Source organism: Phoenix dactylifera, chromosome 18 (assembly GCF_009389715.1).
Source record: "Phoenix dactylifera cultivar Barhee BC4 chromosome 18, palm_55x_up_171113_PBpolish2nd_filt_p, whole genome shotgun sequence".
Lineage (NCBI taxonomy): Eukaryota > Viridiplantae > Streptophyta > Magnoliopsida > Arecales > Arecaceae > Phoenix > Phoenix dactylifera.
In genome coordinates this window covers 6,509,747-6,533,873 of record NC_052409.1, presented here as the reverse complement: position 1 = coordinate 6,533,873, position 24,127 = coordinate 6,509,747, and the positions used below count along the sequence as shown (strand labels likewise).

The 24,127-nt window shown below is 36.9% G+C and overlaps 1 protein-coding gene across 2 annotated transcripts; it reads right to left on the bottom strand.

Moving 5' to 3' along the window:
- Nucleotides 1-9,218: 9,218 nt before the first annotated feature.
- LOC103710734 (protein PAF1 homolog) lies at nucleotides 9,219-24,127 on the bottom strand. 2 transcript variants are annotated; one of them, XM_039115537.1, is made up of 12 exons: nucleotides 22,928-24,122; nucleotides 21,331-21,399; nucleotides 15,449-15,556; nucleotides 15,177-15,357; nucleotides 14,989-15,068; nucleotides 14,760-14,879; nucleotides 13,806-13,911; nucleotides 12,091-12,177; nucleotides 11,821-11,889; nucleotides 11,588-11,659; nucleotides 11,349-11,510; nucleotides 9,219-9,645 (listed from the first exon to the last, which is right to left on the bottom strand). In XM_039115537.1, the coding sequence occupies exons 1-12, from the start codon at nucleotides 23,857-23,859 to the stop codon at nucleotides 9,517-9,519; spliced, it is 2,115 nt and encodes a 704-aa protein (XP_038971465.1). In that variant the 5' UTR covers nucleotides 23,860-24,122; the 3' UTR covers nucleotides 9,219-9,516. The 2 variants fall into 2 exon arrangements, 1 of the variants encoding a protein (XP_038971465.1); XR_003386385.2 differs by lacking the exon at nucleotides 9,219-9,645 and having other exon boundaries at nucleotides 11,363-11,510; nucleotides 13,778-13,911; nucleotides 22,928-24,127.

Genomic DNA, 24,127 nt, shown 5'->3' with positions numbered 1-24,127 from the left:
GCTAATGGTCCAAATAACATCATTCAAAAGGTAGTTACAGTGCATATTCGAACTTGCTATTACTAATTTTCCATTTTAAACTAGATGTAATCATAAAGTTCCTTGTATTGTACAGATCTATAAAACCGACCTGCCATTGATCGATTGTCTGTTGTACTGCATGTCCATCTACAAGGCAGAGCACCATTGCCAACCAAAGAGTTAAACAGGCACGGGTGAGCTGGCTAGACCTGGACCCATTCTGGCCATAATCCAGACCCAACACAGCAGCTTGAGCTGGTGTTCCAAACATTTTGAGGCCAGTTTTCTGACATGGTAGTCCTGACTGGACATAGCTGAACCAGAACCATGTAGTTTAGGGGAAAAAATCCCATTTGCTTTGCTGATAAATGTGCAATCCATCTAAACCCATTCAAGAATGCATAAGATGTCAGTTCCTGATGGCTTTAGCCATGCCATCCAGGGTCAGATTTAGTCATGCCAAACAGGGTGAGCTGGCTAGACTCGGACCCAGTCTGGCCGTAATCCAGACCCTACACAGCAGCTTGAGCTGGTGTTCCAAACATTTTGAGGCCAGTTTTCCGACGTGGTAGTCCTCACCGGACATTGCTGAACCAGAACCATGTAGTCTAGAGGAAAAATTGCCATTTGCTTTCCTGATAACTTTGCAGTCCATCTAAGCTCATTCAAGAATGCACAATTCCTGATATGCCTTTAGCCATGCCATCCAGGGTCAGATTTAGTCATGCCAACCAGGGTGAGATCACCAAATAGGAGATTTTGGAGTGTGTACTTTTGCAGCTACAGTTACAGATGCTGACCGCATACTGAGGAAAAAGATTAAAGAAATCATGAAGTTCACAGGAAGCTAATAATACGGTTGAATGGTTAGCATTTCAGAAAGGCAATGAGCGACAGGGAACCAGCTCGGAGGTTCCAAAAGACAGACTCTGATGTTTGTTAATCCTACAGATTGGAATTTTCTTTATGTATTAGGGAACACGGATCAATGACATTGTGCATGAAAAAGATTCTAATTGAATTACCCTACCTAATAACTAAGAGAGGAATATGTTAGCGAGTCATAACAAACAAACTAGCATTTATGTACAACAATCGATCTAACATTTTCAGCTGGGCTCTTATTTCATACTAGGATGCTGCTATGTTTACCTGATAATATCCTGCAAGGGTTGTGAATGTGATTTTTTTAGCACCAAATATGGCGGCTCGGTGGTTTATTAGGGATCAAAGGGCTCGTTTGGTTCGCGGAAAAAGAAAGGAGGAAAGTGTGGTCAACGGAAAAGTAATGAGATGCCTCTTGTTTGGTTGGAGTTTTTAAAGAAGAGAGACGGAAAAGTTGTATTTCCATAGAAATATGATTTCCACGTTTTATAGAAAAGTTTTTCTCATGAGAAATATGAGAAAATTACTTTTCCGTGAGCCGAAAATTACTCTATTTTTAATTTTTTTTTCCAAAAAAAACCTTTTAGAATTAAAGAGGTATTAAAGACCTAATTTTTATTGAGGATAAAATAGAAATTATCCATAAATTTTCTAGAAAAGTGAATGATCAACCAAACATAAGCACTCTTAAAATCTGTCATTTTTTTATTGTCAATCAAACATGCCAAAAGTACTTTTTCAGACATCTTCTCAGAAATCTGTTTTCCAAGAATCATATTTCTAGAAGGAAAAATGCTTTCCACGAACCAAACGAGCCCAAAATGTCAAACTTTATTCCCAATGGTCCAAAAAAGACCATGAGATGAACAAGTTCTGGGAGGTTTTAGGAGAAACGAAGCATTTTCCTTCACACCATCCTGAAGAAGAGCTTGCGAAAACCCAATTTGGCTGTCATACTGTTAACTGTTTACCTTTGAAGCTGCATGTATTACCTTGCACTTTGTTCCAAGCAGTAGCTTCAATCTTAAAATATTTTCTTCTGGGATAAGAGACAGATCTGAAGCAACTCTTTCAGAGTTATTGATAGATCTAAATTTAAGACGTCACAAAGCTGACTAAATAAGAAACATTTAGCATTCGCAAGGCCAGATTTCAGAGGATTCAACCCACATAATGTCAAATATTAGACTCTCACATGGCCAGTGCAAGTTGTTCATTCAGAGAGGAGAAAAAGACGTGCACGCACACGCTACAAACTATAGCTGGAAGTTCACTTTTTCATCAATTAGAACCAAGGATAATTTACCATTAAAATGTAAAATAATCATACAAAGTGGTAGTTAACAATCATGTGCTAATGTAATATCAATTCGCACAAGTGAATAACATATTAAATGCACTGGTGATATGAGTAGTCCCTCCTATAGTAATGTGAATCACTTGTTCAAATTTGTAAAGAGAAGCAAATCTGCCATATCTTGGGAAAATAACACTACCTCAGTTATTCTAGGCTTCCATGTCTGATGTTTCTGTCATCTGGCTTTGATTAATAGTGGTAAGGCAATTTGCAAGGCCAGATTTCAGATGAAGTTAAAGAAGATTCAACCCATAAAGAAGTATTATAGACTCTTATATGGCCTCTGCATGTTGCTCATTCACAAAAAAAGAAAAAGAAAAAGAAAACACTAGAAACTTAGCTGGGATTCATTTTTTTCATCAATTAGAACCAGTCCACAAAAATGGAAAATAATCATATAGTCAGTAGTTAACAGTTATGTATTAATGTAACTTCAATTCCAAGCACGAGAGTGAATAACATAGTAAATGCACTGTGTGTGATAAATAGTCCCTCCTATGGTGATGTGAATTTCTTGTTCAACCAATTTTGCAGAGAAAAGCAAATATGTCCTATTTCTGAAAAATATCACTGCCTCACTCATCCCAGGCTTCCAGGTCTGACGTTTCTGTAATCTGGGTTTGATAGTGGCAAGTCCGCTAGTAGACCACCAACCTCCAGTCATTACATCATGATATCCTGCATATTTATGAAAACAAACAGTTCTTTTCTGAAGGATCTTTCCGCCAATTATCTCATCAAGTGTGATTATTTGGCTCTAAATATTAAGCACCGCATTTCTGTATAGGTTCCATCATATCAGCATATATAAAAATAACACTAAGCTGGCTTAAACAACTATGAACACATCAAAGCCCTAAAGTTTGGACATAAAACCATTTAAGCATATCAAGCTTATAGAAGCCGATCGTGTAGGTGATACATATATTGCTTGCATAAATCTTCAATGCACAACTAGTATAAGGTGTTTGCAGGTGCTAAATTCCAAGACTGAAAAAGTCCTAAGAGAGTGCAACATAACACTTCAATTGGCTTGCTGATCAAGCCTTAATCATTGTGGTGGAAAGTGATTTTATACCATGCAAAATTGTAAATAAGAGACCACCTCACCTTTGTATGGTTGTCTGATATACCCTGTTTAAGAGTGAACTACGAACCATGTGAAATTGTAAAATTGTACCAATGACACCGACAACACTTCACTTTGTATGGTTCTGATATATCCTGTTTAAGAGTGAATAAAATATTTACTACAAAAAATAAAAATTAAAAGATCTCAAATTTGAGTAACAAGCTATCAGATCTCATTGTCTCTGAACTTCAAAAAAAAGCATGCAATGAATGCTGCCAGATGTATGCTGTTGTAATCCATATCACTCATGCAAGACATTTATGTAGAAGATACTGGTTTATGCATCAGTTACTTTGTTATCCTAATTTATTCATTTAAGTATCCTTCTATAGGAGGTAATTTATGTAAATGCAACTTAAGAATATTACTATCTCTATTATTATAACACAAATTCAAAGGAGCGTGTCTCCACCCCCTGAGTTCGACTCCACCCCCTTTGGACTCCTGCAACCCTTTTTTTCCTACTTTAAGAGCCAAGAGTCATGAGGCTATCTGTTTCAAATCTCACACGTGTTGCACATGCAAAATATTAGTGCAAGTAAAATCCAACACTATTTATCTCTAGTTAAGAAAAGGACCCTGTCCCTTGAATTACTATATTGATTCGCTCATTCATCTTTTAGTGAATATAGTCTATGAAGTATGAACAGTGGCATGTTCATAGTAATTATTTTTTTCATTGACCCAATTTGGTAATTAAGCAGAATTCCTAACAATTCAAGAGCTCATAAACCATCAGACCAGCTTATGTTTCATCACATATAATCCGTGTGAGCTCCACAAGTTCAAGAACTACTGTCCCTGTATTAATTATTACTTTATGTAGATAATCTGCAGTTAGATTTTTACAGGCCTGCTCACAAGTAGTTTTGCACTTGCAACAATTTCTTCTCTTCTGTCTAAACTATCAACTGATTGCCGCACCCCACCCCCCCCCCCCCCCCCCCCCCCCCCCCCCCCCACCCCCCAAAACCAGAAAAAAAAAAGCATCACCTTCTATAATCACCTTCCCACTACTCCATTCTAAAGTTTGACATTCTGGTTCATAAGTTTGACTCCGCAGGAGATATATAGACCTTGCATCAACTTCCTACAACGAAATTGATGTCAAGTTCCTCCATTCATCCAAAAAAAAAAAAACCAAAGACTGCCTTTTGACATCTAAGCAATTATTTTGGCTCATGTTATATATAGTTTCACATGACTGAACTAAATGCCTCTTCCGATGTGTTATAAGCAACAAAAAATTATGTTTAGACCAGGTTCTAATGATGTGCAAGTGTCCTAACAGAATCAGGGGCATAAATGCCTTTATTGGTTTTCTTTAGATATAAAATTAGTTAAAAGGCTACAATTAGGTTAGTTAAATCAATAATTTGAATTAAGGTTCTGATCCTCATGGTTCAAATTATAGGCCTTTATATGTAACAGTGAGATCATTCCTTGAGAGATCAAAAGCTATTGAAAGTTCAATTTGCTTTCTAGTTCTTTTTGAGGATTTACCCATTCATTGATCATGAAATTGATTCAACATTTCCCCTTTCTTTTTACTCAACCTTGATTGCAAAAAAATATATCTCTCCATTGTGAATCTGGTTATCAAATCTAACACAATGAAATAGTATCAGAATTAGAAGATCAATAATGTGAGAATCAGGTCATATTCTTCATTAGCATGCTGACAGAGTACAGATGCAAGACATGATGATAAGCTTCAACGACACAATGAACAGTTGGACCGTGTTGATCATAATATCTCCAGCTTGGTGAAGCAGATGGATGATCTAATGGTGCAATTCAAGGAACTGCTGGCTTTCACATAGACAGAAAATACGGAACAGTTGATATTATTGAAGATCAACCATACAAAAATCGTGCAGTCAAAGATCTGAGATTCAAGAATGGTGTGCTTAATGATTCATCAATAGCACATCAACCACCAACTCAATCATCAAGGTCTTGAACACGGAAGAATGAATACAAGTTCAGGATTTAATGACAATGATGTGCCAAAGAAATACCATTGAATCTGGTCATTGATGTGAAGATAATTGTGAGCAAGTTCCAGGGCCCACTATTCATGACTTCAGGATCCAACAAATACGCTCACCTTCATGACAAAATGCACCCACAACCAAACAATGGAGCAGTGTTGTTCAATCACAACCTAACAGGTCACCAGACATACTACAACGAGAGAATCATGAAACTACAGTAGAGTAAAGATGAGTTCCACACTGGGGAAGCCAACTACCATGTTTAGACTTAAATGCATGTCCGTTTAATCTTTGATTTTAATTAATGCATTTATTTTGAGATTTAAGTACGGACATAGCATTCAAACAATTACAAATTGAGATTCAACCAACAAGGAGACGTATTCATGTGTTAGAGATACCAAAAGAGTCTGTCAAGCTCAAGTTATGATGACTGGAAAGTGTTGTGATAGGGCAAGAGATATAATTATAACCCTATAATTTCTTTAGTCATAAGCTCAGTTTAAAGCTTAGAATCTTTTAATTAAATAATAATTTAGATATGCCTAGTTACCTAAGGTTCAAGTTGTCATAATCCATGTATATACAAGAATGATCATCTATAGAGACTCAAAAATAAATGAATTTTCAATATAATTTCAGTTTTCGCCCTTGCCCTTGCAGGGTTTTTTTTCCCTGTTTAGACTAGGTTCTCAAGTTCAAGAATTAGCCGATTTACCGTTCACAGACCAGACGGAACATTTCCCGCTTCTATTATCATTTCTAATTTTAAAAATCGTTCATCTCTCCCTCCTCTGAATTTGATCATCAGATCATTCAGAAGAACTCCAACATTGAACTATTAGATTGAAGAGTACAGTTTAGTCATGCTGTAGAAAGCAAGAATGAGATAGTTTTTGCCCATCAGAGACATGGTAATATGTTTGACAATTAGGAAAACATTAAAAATTGAAACTTATTGATGTCAATAAGAACATCCCAATGATAATAGCAATGTTCCAGAATAATTCATTATCATGAAAATTGTGAATTATTTGCAAAAATTCTGTAAAGTTTATACAAGCATGATTTTTCATTGAGCTGTGCAAGGTTAAGGCGAAAAGTCAATGAATAATTCAAAAATAACTGAAGAAATCAACAACAGGTTGAATACATATTATATGTATGTGGAACTTTACAACTCATTTGAAACCTATCAATCATTCATTATCTTTCAAACTGTTATAGAAAAACATTCATCAGAATGAAAAGTTCAAAATCTTATCTACCTTGTTGCCTTGCTTGAAAATTTAACTGCCTGGTCCACTAATCATATGCGATATAATGTTGTGTGTGTGCATGTGCTGTGTGTTTGTGCGGAATTTTAAAACTTGTTTTAAACCTCTCAACCATTCATTAGCCTTCAAGTTGTTATAGAAAATATATCAAAAGAATGAAAAGTTCAAAATCTATCTACCTTGTTGCATTGCTTGAAAATGTAATTGCCTAATCCCCTGAACATATGTGATACAGTGTGATGCCAATAGGTCAAAAATTGATGAACTTGTTTGTAGATATGATACTTTTTAGAGATGCAGACTGTACTGCCAAGTACATGGTGTACGATACTGATAGCGTACTGAGACTCTGTACTCCCACCATACTGAGTGCTGGTACTTAGGTATGTACCATGTCGACACTTGGTAGGGAGTGTATCGATGGGTTGCCAATACGATGTCCGGGACCAAGAAAACCTTGGTGTTTAGTCAATCTCATATCACATCTTAACCAAGAATCCAAAGTAAGACATGCTTGACATACAAAGAAGCCTCTTTAATATAAAAGTATTTAAGAATGAAGTTTGATGGAATAGAATGACAAAAGATGTCACCAAGAATATTGAAAATAGTTGACCATTTAAAAAATATTGTTGCTGATAATTACCCCACAAATGTTGAGTCAACCAACTTCCTTATCATCTTCAATATAATATCTTTCACTCATTTATCTAAAGAATTGTTACCCAGTTGCTCTGTACAGCTAGAGAAAAAGTAGTTTCAAATTAAAATAAATTGACTATTATCTGATGAGTAGGAAATCTTACACCTTTCCAAGTTCATGAATGGTAACGATAGCAATTTTTATTCAAAATTATGGTTATACTACATGTTAAAGCCACTTGTTAGCATTAAGTTTAAGAAACATATAACATGTTAGCATATAGGATAATTAAACCAGGTGTACAATGAAAAACCTAAACAAGAAGGCCTATGGCCACATTTAAACGATTGGCACAGGAATCAAAAATTGTGAGTAACCATGAGCACGAACATCATCTCTAACATAATCTTTTAAAAGGGATTGCCAAAACTTGCACCTGTGCCATTTTAATCCAAGACAAACAAGAGTTACCTGCATCTAAGATCACAAAATACAGCACATTAGTTTGTTTAAGAAAGACCAAAACAGCCAAGAACTACTCGCATCTAACGTTACAAAATGTAAAGCATTTGTTAGTTTTTGAAGGGCATAAAAAAAGAAAAGAAACAACAGATAACTAGAAAATTGTCACATACAGAGGATACAGTTGAGGGCAGAAAAATGCAACCACCACACATGCACTTACTAATTACATCTGATGCTGAGGACCACATGAGCTATCCTTAACACCAATTGACTGGTAGCTTGAAAAAGAACAGTTTCTGGCTCTGCACCGTAGAAGCATTTCACTTAAAAGAGCAAAAACCTTCAGCAAGGAACTGCAACAATGGTGCTCCTTCAAGATTTTCTTTTTTGGCTTTTTCTGCAGTGCTTCTAGAACCAAATTGAAACAGAAACAGTAGAATGGATAGAAGTATCATTTAAAAAAAAAATGCAAAGGTTAGTCCACCTGATGTGAGACTCCTGCTTAGTTTTCTACACAAGAAAATAAAGTTTAAACATTAAGACTTCACAAGATAACTGAGACAGTAGCATGGTAGTGCTTAACACATATCTAGATGCCTGCTTAACAATATGTGCCATTGCAAGTTCTTTTCGTTTAGGCGGCATCATATAGAACAGCACCCTATCACCATGCATTCTTCAGATAACTGCATGAAATGCCACCCTGCACAATCACAAGCTGAAGGAGCTGCAACACTCAGGGGAAGCTATGAAATGGATGAGAAAAATAACATCCAAGGATTCTCCCAACTAAAATTCTAATACTCGGTGGAGTCAGCAAAAACAACCCTCTAACTAACTGTTTCACTCATCTGGCAATCCCCAAACTACTTGTTTCACTCATCTAGCCAGCTAATTTAAAAAGTATCAGTAGCCATGAATTGCTAGCATTAATTAAAAAGCTTTAAGGAAAAATCATGAATCATCAACTAACAATTGTTATAAAAAATTCACTGACATTAAATATGATATCAGAATAACAGGATCATTTTTTTCAGGGCTTTACACATTGAATAACTTATTTATTATCCCTTCGAGAAGTTGAACAACTAGAAAACTATTCGTCGGTATCTTGAGACAAATAAATTTATTTGCCAATCAAACAGCATCTCATTATTTATTTTTTCTAAAAAAAAGAGAACTTATTGCTTTTTACATTAAAAAATGTTCACCTATATTAGAATTCCTACTCCTTAAGCAGCATCTGGCTAGCAAATGTGGTGGGAGAAGAGATTCACAGACATGGTAATTAACGGTAGTAGACCTTGACTCAGTGAAGGTACAGAATTCTGTAAAACTTGAAGGAGATTCTCCTTGAGAGGACCAGCTGGTGATTAAGAAAAAACACTAAAACTATAACAAGAGGCTCTAAAAAAGTTAATTGCATTTACATGAAACCAAGTGAAAAACAGAATAGGACATCTATCATTATGAATAAACTCAACATGTAGCGATACAATTGTATATGCCTGCAACATTTTAAATCAAGCTTCATTTATTACCACAAAAGCCAACCATCACTTGCAAGCACATGCCTTATGATTGGAACAAACATATGGAGAAACACTACCACCTCGCCTAACATCTATGGTGGTTGGATGTGCTTCAGTATCTCTGCCTGGATTAACAATAGTCCAGTACTATACATCTCTTGACAGATAAATATTCTTTACATGGGACGGTTGATGCATTGCTGGTAACTAATCAGACATGTCTTCCTCCCCGCTGAACTGATCCATGTCATCCAATCGTGCAAGTTTATGCTGTCTTTCAAAGTCATCATCCCTTGAAAACCTTCCCCCCTTTAAACTCATAATATCTATCTGATCCTGAAAAATGTCAAGAGACATATTGAGAACACATGGAGATAATTCTAATATAAATCATCAAAATGAATATATATATATATATATATATATATATATATATATATATATATATATATATATAAAGGCACTAAGATTTTATTTTACTTCTAATATCTTTAACTTCTTGACATGCTCAGCGAATCAATGAAGTAACTACCGGCAATGAATGAATAAACAATGTACTCAGAAAAAGATAAAAGAACAAATGAAAGTTTCAAAACCAGCAGCAATTAGCTGATATTGAAAGGAAAAAAAAAGTTCCAAGGATATAATCGATAAAATCAGCCTTCTAAATATCCTTCATAAAATTGGTTTATACATTGCAAACTTTTAAAGTGCATGTGGCCAAACTACAAAACTAGTACTTTTTTAAAAAAAAAGAAAATTAAGACTACCACATGAACAAATGTTTAACAGTTCGAAGGGTTTTGTACATGAAACCAGATGGAAATACACCTAGTTACATCTACGAGCACCTCAATTACTGATATCATCGCGATCTGTAAATACCAGTCTTAATGTGATTGTTCAGTAGATTGATCAATAAGAGTTTTATTTCACAAAGGTTGACAAGTCTAAAACCTTCCCTTCCCCCTTTTCATCATGGTGAGCGAGCGAGAGAGAGAGAGAGACTGCATATATAAAGATGTTGCTACATCAATTATCAACAGTATCCATCCGAAAACTTCTCATCTCCCACCACCACTTTTGCACTTGGATGCAAAAAAGTTCTACGAGTACACTGGGCAATGTAGCAGACAGTTGTAGATCATGACCACTCCTTTGGATTGCAAGGTTATGACCAAGACTATACGGGGATGATGATTGTATCAACTAGAAACCAGACTGATGTTGCCTAATTACAGCCCACAGCAGTGCATCAAGGGGTCCTTGATTAAGTACAGACAGCTGAATGTCAAGCAATCTGAGTTCAGTTAAGGTGACAATAAAGTGCTCGCACCTCAACTTTGGGACTGGAAGCTAGAGTAAGAAAGTTTATAAAATAGACTTCTGGTTTTGCTTTTGTTTCTGTTTATCTACTATATTTATATTTTCTCTCCAGCTACAATGCAAACATCTAGCAAGGTATGCGAAACACCAGGCTCTGATTTCTAAAAAAATAACCCAGCAAGGCATGTGTGCTCGATAACATCATAGAAGAGAAAAGAAATAAAATGGAGAAAATGTCTAGAATCCCAGCAGGAACCTAAGTAGGCATATGTGGCATATGGAATTGGGTCACCATACTAAAAAGCCTTGCAAATATTAATGAATCAATCCAAGAAAAACAAAGAAGAAAGCCCCAAAGTTTTATCTAGCATCGACATTTACTTACTGGCAAGGTACGCCATACCAGTACCGATTGGCCTACCGGTCGCCTACCGGACCGGTTCAGACCAGTTTGAACGGTACTGAACCGGTACCGACAGAGCTAAGCGCACGGGCGTCCGCGCGCCCCGCGTTAAATGCCACAGAGTGACATTAAATGCCACTCTGTGGCATTAAATCTCCCGCGCAGGCGCAGGGAACCATTCTGCACTGATCATTCAATATGAAATTTTTGACACATCATTCTGCAATGATAACTTCAAACTAGATGCAAATTTAACAGATTCACTCCCGAAGTGCAATATATCTGAAATTTGAAAGGTGAAAAGCTATACTTTTTTCACAGATATTTCTCCATGCTCCTTCAATTCTCCAATAGCAACAGCTGATCTCCTCCTCACAGTCACCCTTGAGGGCACAGGAAAATGCTCAGTCTCATCTCCAAACCTTCCTTCTTTCGCCCTCTTCTTTTGTAAAACAAGCCTTGTGGGTAGAGGCTGCATAACAAGACTTATTATGCATCAAGACCACCATATCAAACCCCCAGTAACATAATGAAGAAATCTAATATTACCAAATATCGGGCAGCTTTGTTGTCAAAAGTAACGAGGTAAGTTGTCGGGTCATCAGCATCATCACCCCTTACCTATAACCAAAAAAGAAAAAAAAATCAAGTTCAGCAATGTTGTATATTTTTTTCAATTAGCGCTTCCATATAAGAAAAAACAAATGTAAATTCAAAATTCCTGTATAAGCATTAGAGAAGAAGAAGAAGAAGGAATATACAATGACATATAAGATACTTACATCCCAATGATACTCTCTAACCCAGGAGTATGATATATCTTCATTTTCATCATACATATCCTTTGACAGCTGCCAATAATAAGCATGAGGAACACTGTCACTATGCAAATGTATGACAGAAAGATGATAAGAATAAGTGCTGAATTCCAATAATATACAATTCTGCAGGATAACATGCAAGTATTTCACACTATCACAAAATGAAACAACACGCTAACCAACTCTGCTTCATGATTCGTATTAAAAGTGGGAACAACAGTAACACAATACCTCGTCAGGTGCAGGAACCATGTATGCCAAAAACTTCTCTGGTTTTGTAGGATCCGAACCATTTGCTACAAAACTCTTCACTATAGCCTGTGAAGGAGCATAATATGCACTGAGAGCGGAGCAAGTAAAGATTTTAACAAAATGGAGATGCAAGAATAATGTCATGACTGCATTAGTTTACCCACGGAATATACACCCAAAACTCACAGCATTTGCCCCCGTTGACAGAAAGAAGAATCTTTTGACATAAAGAACTACAGCTAATTAATATTGCAGTAAAGTGGGACCGCCAACAAACAAGTCCATTTTTTGAAAATAGCTAAGTCAAATTGTCATCAGAAACGTATAAAGAAGCATGCTGCTTCTATTTTGCAAAAGAAATAAAAATGATGTTCCTATTTTAGCAGCACAAAACAAGCAAGATGAGTAAGATTTCACTTACAAAATGATAAAACACAACTAATATGATGGAAGACACAGAGAATATATAAGATGAAGTAACATGATGAATCCAAATTGCATACAAAGATGAATCCAAATTGCATATAAAGCAGCCACCACAATGCGATAAGGGAAGGTTTTCTATTTTCTGATCAAACCATATAGGGAGTTTGTACAAAATGCAAAGTAAAATTTATTAGTTGCTGGGAAAAAAAAATAGTTCTACAAAAATAATTCGATATAACCAACTTCGATCAGCAGCCTTATCCCATCTATGTGGGGTCATCTTTAATGTTCACTGTACAATCCATTAAAGTTAAAATGTGTTCATACCAGCTTGCAATATTGTGTCAACCCTCTGAATTGGTATTGAAATCCTAGCCCAAGGCATCTTTAGATAGGAGGGGGGGCTAGCATAAAAGTTAAAAGGATAGCCAGGAGGCGGAGACTTACCTTCTGATCGTGCAATTTTAATTTTTTTACTCATTCAATTGTGTAATCCACCAATTTTCCATACAATGTCTAGACAGATTGAGAAGAAGTAGGGTTGAAACCAGATCGGATACAGAACGGATATTAGTATTTCCATTTCCATATTTATTTTGTCCGATGAATACAAATACAGATGCAGATGCTAGACAGATGCAAAAATTTACATCTATATTTATTTTAAATAGATATGAATACAAATCAGATATTGGAAGTATGGATATAAATACAGATATAAGTTGGATAATTAAACTTTATAACCACAAAATCAAAAATATTACTGAGTGGATGATAAATCAAGTCAATAGTATGCTAATGTGGTTATTTATTTTTTTAAAAAAATCATGAGTTCTATATAAAATTAAATAGGGTCACAAGTAAAATTGGATATTTGGATACAGATTAGGTAGTTGCCTATCTATATTCATATCCATTTTTTTTGACAGATATAGATACATATACAAATATTAGTTGGATGCTCAAATTTCTATCCATATTCAGATAGATTTAAATATAAAAATGGATCTAGATGAATATTATCCGAACAACCCCTTCCAAGGTCTGATATAGAAAATTGTATTTGAATTATCCGAACAACTTTCACCCTTCCAAGGTCTGATATAGGAAATTGCATCCATCTAGAAGGAAACTATAAGCCAAAAAGAGCAAAGTACAATAGCAAAATAAAATATAAGTTATAAAATATCTAGTGTTATACATAAAGAAAAATGCATAATTACAATATGTGAATACCCACATGTGAGCCCATTTTGAACACAATTCACCTGTGATTCATGCTCATCACGAATAGAATTGTGTAATTTCTTGTATTGCTCTGCATCAGCTGTTGGATCTCCATCAAAGGTTAACATAGCAAACTGATCTTCATACCTAGTATAGCAAATTGTCGTCAACCAAGTTAGTGGTCAACATTGAACTGGATTACAAACATAATTAAAATGAATCCCAATATGAACTGATCCCATAATTAGATCAGTCAAATCATCTTGCAAAACTTATTATTCCACGCCTTTTTGTCACACAAAAAGTCATTTTGAACACAGAATTTAAATAAACAAAGATGCACAAAATTTAAATAAATAAACTAGAAAATAATCCTGTTGTTTACTTAAAGCTTGTTCTTGAGAAAGAAAAACTTGCTTACTTTATGGAGGCACGTTACTTATACTAGTGCATCTTTCAAGTAATGGTATGGATCATGAAAGATTTTGTCTGTTTATCAGAATAGATTTTTTCAGATCGATCTCGTATCTATTACAGAATGAAAGCCTGGTACCCTACAATTATGTCTGGCACACAGGCAACAAATGTTTCTTTTATGGTAGTGGAAAATACAGGACTACTCCAAGATTGCTCCAACTTCTACCAAAATAATACAATAGTGAAAGATCTGAACAGTGTAGAAGTTTCAATTGTTTTTTCAACCTCAACAGTTATATTATAGATAATCAACAGATTATAGCAATAGTGAGAACCGAATATTAGATCTCCAGTGATATCCATACGATTTTTTTTTGTTTTAACTATTACTCCTGCCAGAATTGAAGCGACTGAAGCACCCTCTTCTATTTATTTAGAGTAGACAAAATAAATAGACAATAACAACACAGATAGGCAATCATAAACGCAATGTGCACAGTCAATCTACTAGGTGAATTTACCGAAAAGTAAGTGTATAATGATAAAGAACATAACTATTAAGAGCTTGTGAAATATACCGATCGAAATTAGGTAACAAAGGCAGAATCTCCACAGCCTGTAATTTAGGATTAGTTTGATGGATAGGAGGTAATTGGGCTGCCTCGAAAGATTCTTCAATGGCCTGTATTTGCTTTTCCCTATACATAGATAATTGAAGCAATTATCAAAAATAAATGTCAAATTTCTTGATTACAGTAAAAACTCTCATTAAAGAAACATGTTAACAATAGATATACATTTATGTACCTGTTGTTAAGATTCTCCAAGAAAGCATTCCTACCTTCTCTGTTTTCCCGCATTTCCTTTGCTTGCTTTTCAGTTAAAGACTAGAATTGACGATGCATATTGAGTTAGCAACTACGTCCATTGCCGCAGAAAAATTGAAAATTAACTTAAAGCATAAAATTCCTTCGCTATGCAGCAACAACACCTACAAGTTTAGTCACATCTGTGCTCAGCGGAGAAATGTATTGAGTCTTGACCAACCACGAAACACCTTTATCAGTAGGCCGGTCTTTCTTCTTTATACCTTCTCGTTTGATAGGTGTTGCTACCTCATCATCACGCAATAACTCTTGATCTTCTGATGCAAGGGGAGGACGCACTTTGGGAGGACTGGAGAATGATGTAAATATGCAAATAAGCAACTGAAAACATTGTAAAAGGAATTAAAGTTCCAGCGCGAAGTTATTGCTAGATCTCTTACTTGTATACACTAGCATCAAGTAGGTCGAGAGGTATCCCAAGATCTTGCTCAACATAGAGTCTGGGCTTGTGCATTTTCTCTAACGATGTGATTGTATATTTGGTATATCTGCAACAACATCAAATATCTTAAAAAAAATAAAATGCAAAGAACAATCGCAAACTTTATTAAACTAAATTGTATATTAGAGTAGTTATAACACAAAACCCCCTTCATTTCTGTCATAGATATGTCAATTTTAAAGAATGCAAGAAGCAACAGCGCAGACATATATCACATACTATAAGCAAGTAAAAATCAACTTCTCAGGCAGTGAACTTAAAAACAACTCACACTTATATAATAAATGCAATCATCCTCCTTAGTGGTTAAGGCATATGTAGAATTAGAGTATCTGAGATAACAGTGGATATCAAAAAGATGAAAATAGGAAAAAAGGTTGTACCTCATAGAATCCCTATTGAGATTTGGAAGTCTTTAGGTGATGGGGAAATAGGTGGCAATCATGTCAAGTTGGACGAGATATGGGTCAGGTCGGATACAAGTTAGGTCAAAAATTTGTCAACCCAAACCAGACCTATTTAATAAATGAGTCAAAAATCCAGACCCTAACCTGACCATTTTATTAAATAGATAACCCAACCCGACTATTTTATTAAATAAATAACCCAACCCGACCTACAACAAATTGAATCAAGTTAAATGGGTCAAAAAGGTTGAGCATTGCCACCCATATGTAGGAGTAACTTGATTGACTAATTTGTTTAATCAGATTTTAAAGACCAAGAAAATGCCTGATAATTGTAGGCAGAGCATTATAGTACCGATTTATAAGCATAAAGGAAATATTCAAAAATAATTTTAACTATTGTGGTATTATACTCATGAACAATACTATGAAACTTTGGGAAAGAATGATTGAGCATAGATTGAGGTGTAACACAAATATATTAGAGAATCTATTAGATTTTATGCTAAGAAGGTCGAATACAGAAGCTATTTTTCTTCTTCAGAGGTTAATAAAAAATATAGAGAAAGCATGCGATAGAATGTCTAGAGAAGTTTTGTAATGAGTGTTAGAAAAGAAAGGAGTTTCCTGTAATTATATTAATGTGATTAAGGATATCTAGTGGAAGTGAGAACTATTGATGGAAATACAAGTATGTTTCCAATCACAATGGGTCTACAGTAGGATCGACTCTAAATACTTACCTTTTTGTGCTAGTTATAAATGAGCTTAATAGGCATATTCAAGACAATATTCCTTGGTGCACGCTATTTATGGATGATATAATCTTAGTGGATGAAATTAAGATTGGAATTGATCATGAGTTGGAATTATAGAGGAGTGAGAATCTAAGAGTTTCAGATTAAGCAGAATCAAGACGGAATATATGAAATATAGTTTTAGTAAGAGATGAAGGTAAAGTGAAAATTGAGAATAATGAAGTTTCTATAAGTGATCATTTTCGATATTTAGGATCAATTATTCATAAGGATAGGAAGATTGAAGAAGATGTTATCCATAAGATTAAAGCAAGGCAGATAAAATGGAGAGAAGTGCATCTAAGAAATTATATGATCAGAGGACACCTGCTAAATTAAAGAAAAAATTTAATAGCACAACCATACAACCAGCTATGCTTTATGGTACAAAATATTGTGGGCGGTTAGAAAATAGCATATGTGCAAGACAAGTGTGGCTGAAATGAAAATATCAAGATGCATGTGTGATAATATAAGAAAAGGTAGAATAAGAAATAAAAACATGTGTAACAAGGTAGAAGTCGCACTAATTGTGGACAAACTGAGAAAATTACGACTTTAATGGTTTGGATATGTACAGCGTAGGCCAAGAGATGCACAGTACGAAGAAGTGGTTTGATATATGTAAAAGAATAACAGGGTAGAGGCAGACCGAAAATCACATGGGATAACATAGCAATAAAAGACTTGATATTGTTGCATCTTTCAGAAAGTGTAACCCTAAACAAAGCAGAATGGAGAAAAAGGATGCATGAAGCCGACCTCAACTAGTGAGTATACGGTGCAAGTCAGACATCAAATGGGAAAGAGATAATGTGAAAAAACTAGAATCACGAAAGAGAATTAGCTTTCCCACTTAAATGTCAAGACTCAAATAGGATAAGCCGTTAATAAGCAAATAAGTCATCGAAAAGATAATTAACTTGCATTTTCTTAAGCAACCAATGTAAAGAAAGGTGCTTGATGAATGGATTGACATTAGCTAGCTACTAAGCTTTGTGTTGAGAATTTGTGATGAAATGTGGAAAGCAAGCATTTCTCATTGGGGCACAATCCCAGAAATATATGTATACATATGTATTTTCAAGTTAGTAAGACAAAAAGAACATCAAAGACAAGTAACATAATTCAATTTAAGAATTATGCAAGCAACCCCTCGAACAAGGGTCATAAGCTCAGAGTTTGCTAAGTAGATGCGAGCACTAGCATAATGGCGATGAACATAGTGACAGTTGATCTTGACATCTTGGCTCCCTCATTATAGATTGGATATTTAGTGATGAGATCGGAAAAGAACTCCAACTTATCAAAATAGAGAGGTGTTAAGGAAAATTATTTCCATAAACTAAGCCACCTGAAAAGTGGGGCTTACCATGGAATAATACTTAGATTCAGCTGTAGTGAGGTAGAAAATATCTTGTTTCTTGTCCCTCCAGGAGAAGGGAGTCACCAAGTAGCCAGCTAGCTATAGTTAATCACGGGCCGGGCCTCAGGCCGAAACTCTATTCACTTTTAATCGGGCTTAAGGCATTTGACCTTTTCTGTGCCAAAGCCCGGCCCATGATCAGCTCCGCAACTAGCAAATGAAAGTCCAGATGTTATTGACAAATTAGTACTAGAGTAGGAAAACACCTAAAACTTAAGAGTAATGCAGCCTAGGATTTCTATTTAGCGCATAAGAATGTTGGAGAACTAGTGCAGATTAAAACTGAAAAATGAAAGCCTACACGCTTACATCTCATCACCAGCCTAAACCGGAAATAGTCAAGCAGCAAGCAAATGTGAACATAAAGCAAATTTAAGATCCATACTAGGGACCCAACCACATATCCTATAACCATATACAGAAGATCTCTGGGAGTCTACTATGTCAGCAAATAAGCCAAAAACAATCAAAACAAAGAGAGAAAGCATAAGGGCATAAGATCAAGCCACAAACCTAGCCAGTGACAGAAAGAGAGAGCGGTGGGAATGATGAAGGGGCTATCCGAACAATCTTACCATAGGGAAGATTTGCAAAAACATATGTAGTGTTTGTGTTAAGTCACCATGCAAAGCATCCATGGAGGAGTCTTAGATGTGAAGGATCCTCACAACAACTCAAAAAAAGAAAGAATTAAATATTAGTACAAAATCAAATTGTCTGCCCAGCATCAAAGCAAGCACAAATACAATAAAAGGAAAGGGCGGGGGTTAGCTACGATTTGCACTAGATCATCTTTAAATCCTGAAATTTATGATTCACATTTATCTTAAGATGGTTTATAGTGGAAGTCACCTAAATGAAGTGTACGATGAGCCCCCATGTGCTAGTCAATGACTAACCAAGGATGAGGACACCCACCAACATCATAAAATAAGGCTATCTCCCCTTTGAAATAAATTTAGCATGGCCTGCAAGATTAGTTGTACCGCCACATACCAGCTGTACCTGTAAGGTACTGATACAGTACCAAGATTTAGTTCAGTATATGAACCATAACAATCTGAACTAAGTGGAACTTCTCCATATAGCCCGAATTCAAGCAATATCATGACTAGGAGTGAGAAAATGGTATTGGGAGCCTGTGGCAATACGAAATGCATACCATATCCTACAGACTGTACTATATTAGTACAGTTTCCAGTACCGGTTATATAGACTTTGATAGCTTGAACAAAATAAGAGAAAAGTGACCAGGTTTCATATTTGGAAGAGAATGTTATCCAAGAACTAATATATGAATTAGCAGTATATACCGTTCCTAAAAAGACAGCTGGACAGAGGTGGTCAATTTCATTCAACAATTTGATGTTTAGCAAGGCAAAACGTGCTTCTCAACAGCAGCATCAATAGGTCAACCAAAAGTCTCTTTTCAGTCCTTCAATGACCATCCTATTCCACTTCATTATTCTTAAATGTCTTGACAATGGGAAGAAAAGAAGCATGATGGCTCGAAATAGTTAACTGCAAAGATGTTCAAGATAACAAACCAAGTGATATGGAAGAATATCATAAACGTTTCATAATAATTATCACCCTTGAGCTCAAGATTATGAACCAAAAGAGACACATGACTAGAGCAAGCCAAAACTTTCATGTGATTAAAACCAATGAGAACAGAAGAAGCTATGCAACTATTGACAGGTATTGCTGTCAAAGAGGCCTCTAGACAAAACAAAGTGGGAACAATGTAATAAACCAAAGATAGCTATTTGGTATAGATGTTTTCTCCCACTTATGATCAAATCCCATAATTAAGATCTAGATAAGTGGTTATAAAGCACAAACTAGACTGTGTCAGTGGTGCAGCCCTCAGCATTAGGGCCAGAATAAAGTTTATATATATAGTGAAATAAATTTCAGATCTCGATGGTTCTTCTATCACTATCAGAACAATAAGATAGAGAGTAAAATAGGGAAAAAGAGAAGAAGAAGTATATTAGAGGAAAAGAAGTATAAAGAGAAAAGAGACAAAAACAAACACAAAGCAATGCTTTCTGAACATAAAAGAACTTCCAACTTGCCTATATTGAACCTAGAACTCTTACTTAAACAATTTGACCAAAAATAGGACGTCTAATCTCAAATCATATAGAAACTATTTACTTGGGTGGACTAAAGACTTTCCAGATAGAGTAAACATAACTTCCATATCACATAAAGGCTATCAGATTTTTTTTTTCAAATCACAATCCTAATGATTTAAACATTTTCCAGTGTAACCTAGATTAAAGTGGACCCTTTAGATGATAATACTACAGGACATAAAAACCCACCAGAAAAGTAGCTCCAGAAATCCATCCCCAAATACAAGAAAATAACAAGCACATAATGTACTAATTAAAGAGTTAAATGAAAGACTCTTAAGATTTGATACAGTAGCAATTTATATGAAAATAAAACTCAAAAAGTTAAATAAATAACATATTTTAATTTAGACCTTTGCTTTATTAGCGAGCAAGGCATATGGTGCACCAAATCGAATCAGTGCAAGGGAGAAAATGATACCTCACGTTGATCAAACAAATTCATTGAACAAGGGATCAGAGAAATTTTACTTATGAATTTCGGGTTTTTGATTCACAATAAAGTTGCAAACTTTCATCCAATCACTGACTTATATTGGCAATTACTACTGCTTATATACTAGTGCCAACATCCATAGATTGCACTCACAAAGGATATAGTAATGCCAAGATAACAATGTAAATACATTGTCTAAAGAGTAAACATTAGAAAAGGGACTAATGCCCCAAACTCCATATCATCAGATGATAAGATGAACAAAAAGTTTCCAAGTCGAAAAAAGAAAAACTATGCAAACTTTGAACAGTTAAACTCTTGCAACTATGATGATGCTACATTTAATCAGAATGAGAAAATGAAAGAGTGCAGGACTCTCCCTGGCCACAGAAACTGAAAAGAGGGAAGACACCAAAATCTATATTCAAAAAGGTTTAAAGAGTATAATTATTCATTACAAAGGAAATAGCTGATGCATAGTTTAAAAAACATAAATTAATGATCATTGATGAACGAACATAAAGAGAAGATAGAGTCAGAGAGAGATAATTTGGCATGAAAAACAACAAATAGCAACAGTCCATTAGGGTCCTGAAAGTTCTATATTTACCTGTCTTTATCAGTATTCACAGCTAATAACTTTGGTTGTGCAGTTGGATCTGGCAACTCATTCCTAAACCTGCAATTGAAAAAAAAAATGAAAGAATGACCATTAGTACTATACAGCAGTTCAATATTGCAAATGTCTTTGGACCACTTCAGCTATATTTTCACCCAGATTAATGTCCTACACTCAAGAAAAATATTCGTACGGAAAAATCACTGAAGCATGTACTAGACAAGTAAATAACTGGAGGTGGGATATTTCTCTGCTCTAGTAATTCACGAGTTGAACCTAGTAAATATGATGGAGCCTGTACAAGTCTATTTCAAATTTCTTTGGCATCTGTAAGTATAAATGTAGGAGAACAGTAAACATGAGATGCTCGAATCCACTATCCTTTTGTATCTTTAATATTTTGTACCTATAAAGAATAATTTTCACCCATCCTTCACTTCCCCCTTCTACTTCTTTGTTAGAAGGATTTACAGCATGCCAATGCCATTTGAACCTAACACTGGTGCAGTAGGTGATGTGCAGTCCCATGCCAACACATTGTACCCACCGCCATGCACAAGTATCACTTTACCCTAGCTTGCATGCCTGGCAGCTGTGTCATATGCTGTGCTAGTATAATACAATCTGTACAGCACAGATCAGCACATGCCATCACACAAACCCTTGCTCTATTATCTCTTCTCTAGTTCATGTCCCACTACATAAGATGTTCAGTTCTGGTTTCACTGCTTCTAGTATTCAAACAGCTTTTAAAGTTTTGATGTGGACAAGCTTAGGTCAAACTTTAGTAATTCCACTTGGAGACCTTCTTTCACAAACACTGGAATTGTCAGGCTTTAAAAAGGCCAACGATATGGGGAAAAATCAGTTGTTGACTTGCTTGAACTAGAGCTTTTAAATAATACACCACAGAGAAAAGCTAAACCTTCTTTGAGAAAGTCTAGAAATAGAGCATTGTCATGGAATCACATTAGCAATATCTCGGTATACACACCAATAGCACTCGACCAGTATAATGTGGACCTTCCAGTTTACTATCTAGGTCATCTCATCATTGTCATTAATCTTACAGCAGCCCACTAGGGTGTTACCTGAAAATAACTAAAAAGAAATTTAAAGGATTGAAAGAATTTTGAAGGATTGAATCTAAGTTACAATCTCGGAAGGTCCTAAACTTTCCATTGCATTTTAAATATTGAGACTCTAACCCATATATCAACTTCCAAATTCTGATTATGAAACGTGGCACTAAAAATCAAAACGAGAAGTATATGTATGTTGAAAGTATCTGAAGCAATTTCCTCAACTTATCCAATGCAATGTTTAAAAGATTGAAAAAAAAAATTCTCTTTCCATCTGCCAGTTCACCCAATTATAAATTGGCACCTATCAAGGGAAGGTCATATCTCATGAGAGAATAGCTTTGCCGGCACTGATTACTTCATTAATAACTCATACAGAGTAAGAACAAAGTAGTAAAAATTCATAAGAACAAGAATCCTAAACACATAAGACCAGAAACGCGGTATAATATGCAAATCTACAAACTTCATCTTCTCCAAAATACTACAAAGAAAAAGCAACTCACTTCATCTTGCAGAGGAATGTAGTTAGCTTCTTCAGCCGATTTTCAACCCTCTCCCCGCTCAAGAACGGGGTTGTCCGGCGCTCCACCGTGCGTGACCCTGCCATCGAGCCATGCGGCCTTGCATTGCCCGTTGCCAGCATTTGCGTCTTCTGCAACACGGTGGCCTGTGACTGCTTCAGCATCTGCTGCCGCTTGTTCTCCATCTTCTGCTTCTCATACTCCTTCCTCTTCCTCGCCCTCCTTTCCTCCTCCGTCTCCACCCTGCCGGAGGGCCCATTTGGGCCCCCCGGATGGGCCGCATCCCTCCCTGCCGGAGGTGCTGCCACCGGAGGCCCTGAAGGGGGCTTCTGCTGTTTGAGCGGGATGGAGGGCATCGGCTGACGCCCGGGATGAGGGGCTTCTTTAGCCGGCATGGATTGGGTCGAGTGAGAGGGAGGAGGAGGAGGAGGCGGGGGTGGGACGGATGGAGGGGCAACGGGGGGAGGCGGCGGGGGAGGGAGGGAAGGATCCGGCGGAGGGGAGGACGGCGGCGGAGGGGGAGGCGGGGGCGGCAGAGCCGGAGGGTTATACTGAGAGGAAGAGTAATACATAGAGGGCTGCGGCTGAGGAGGCGGCGGCGGAGGGTACGAGGAGGAGGGCAGCGGCGGCGCAGGAGGAAAGGGGGGACCGTAGGGGTACTGCTGCTGCGGCTGATGAGGCGGCCGAGGAGGCGGAGCCTGCTGCTGATTCCTCTGGCGGTTGAAGGGGTCGGCAAAGCCCTGGTTGGGGGGGATCCGGCCGTACTGGGGGTAGGGCTGGCGGTGACCGATCGGAGGCTGCATGGAAAGGGGCGGAGCGAGGGGATTCTGGTTCGGGGCGGGCGCCTGCGACGGCGGCGGAGGAAAGGATGACTGGGGCGGAGGAGGAGGGGGGAACGGCCGGAAGGATGCCATGACCAGGCGATCCCCGGGAGGTGCCGACCCTTCGATCGAGCGGAGAAATAGAGCCCTGATCAACTCGACCACTTCTTGGTTTCGAAACCCTAGAACCGGGGTTTCGGCCAGGCCGGGGCCGAGAGGGAGTACTTATAATGTAAGGGGGAGCGCACGGGGTTTCCAGTGTTCCGACGGAGAGAAGGCCGAGAGGGCTGTTGGAAAGAAGGACGCTAAGGGAAGGCGTCCGTTTGGGGAGTACATCCCACCCCCCCCCCCCCCCCCCCCA

Excerpts from the sequence above, each read along its gene's own strand:
- LOC103710734 (XM_039115537.1), bottom strand. The coding sequence starts at position 23,859 with ATGGCATCCTTCCGGCCGTTCCCCCCTCCTCCTCCGCCCCAGTCATCC. Across the intron at positions 15,557-21,330 it reads GTGAATACTGATAAAGACAG|ATATACCAAATATACAATCA; the intron begins GTAAATATAGAA and ends ATGTTGTTGCAG. Across the intron at positions 11,660-11,820 it reads TTAGAGAGTATCATTGGGAT|GTAAGGGGTGATGATGCTGA; the intron begins GTAAGTATCTTA and ends TTTTGGTTATAG.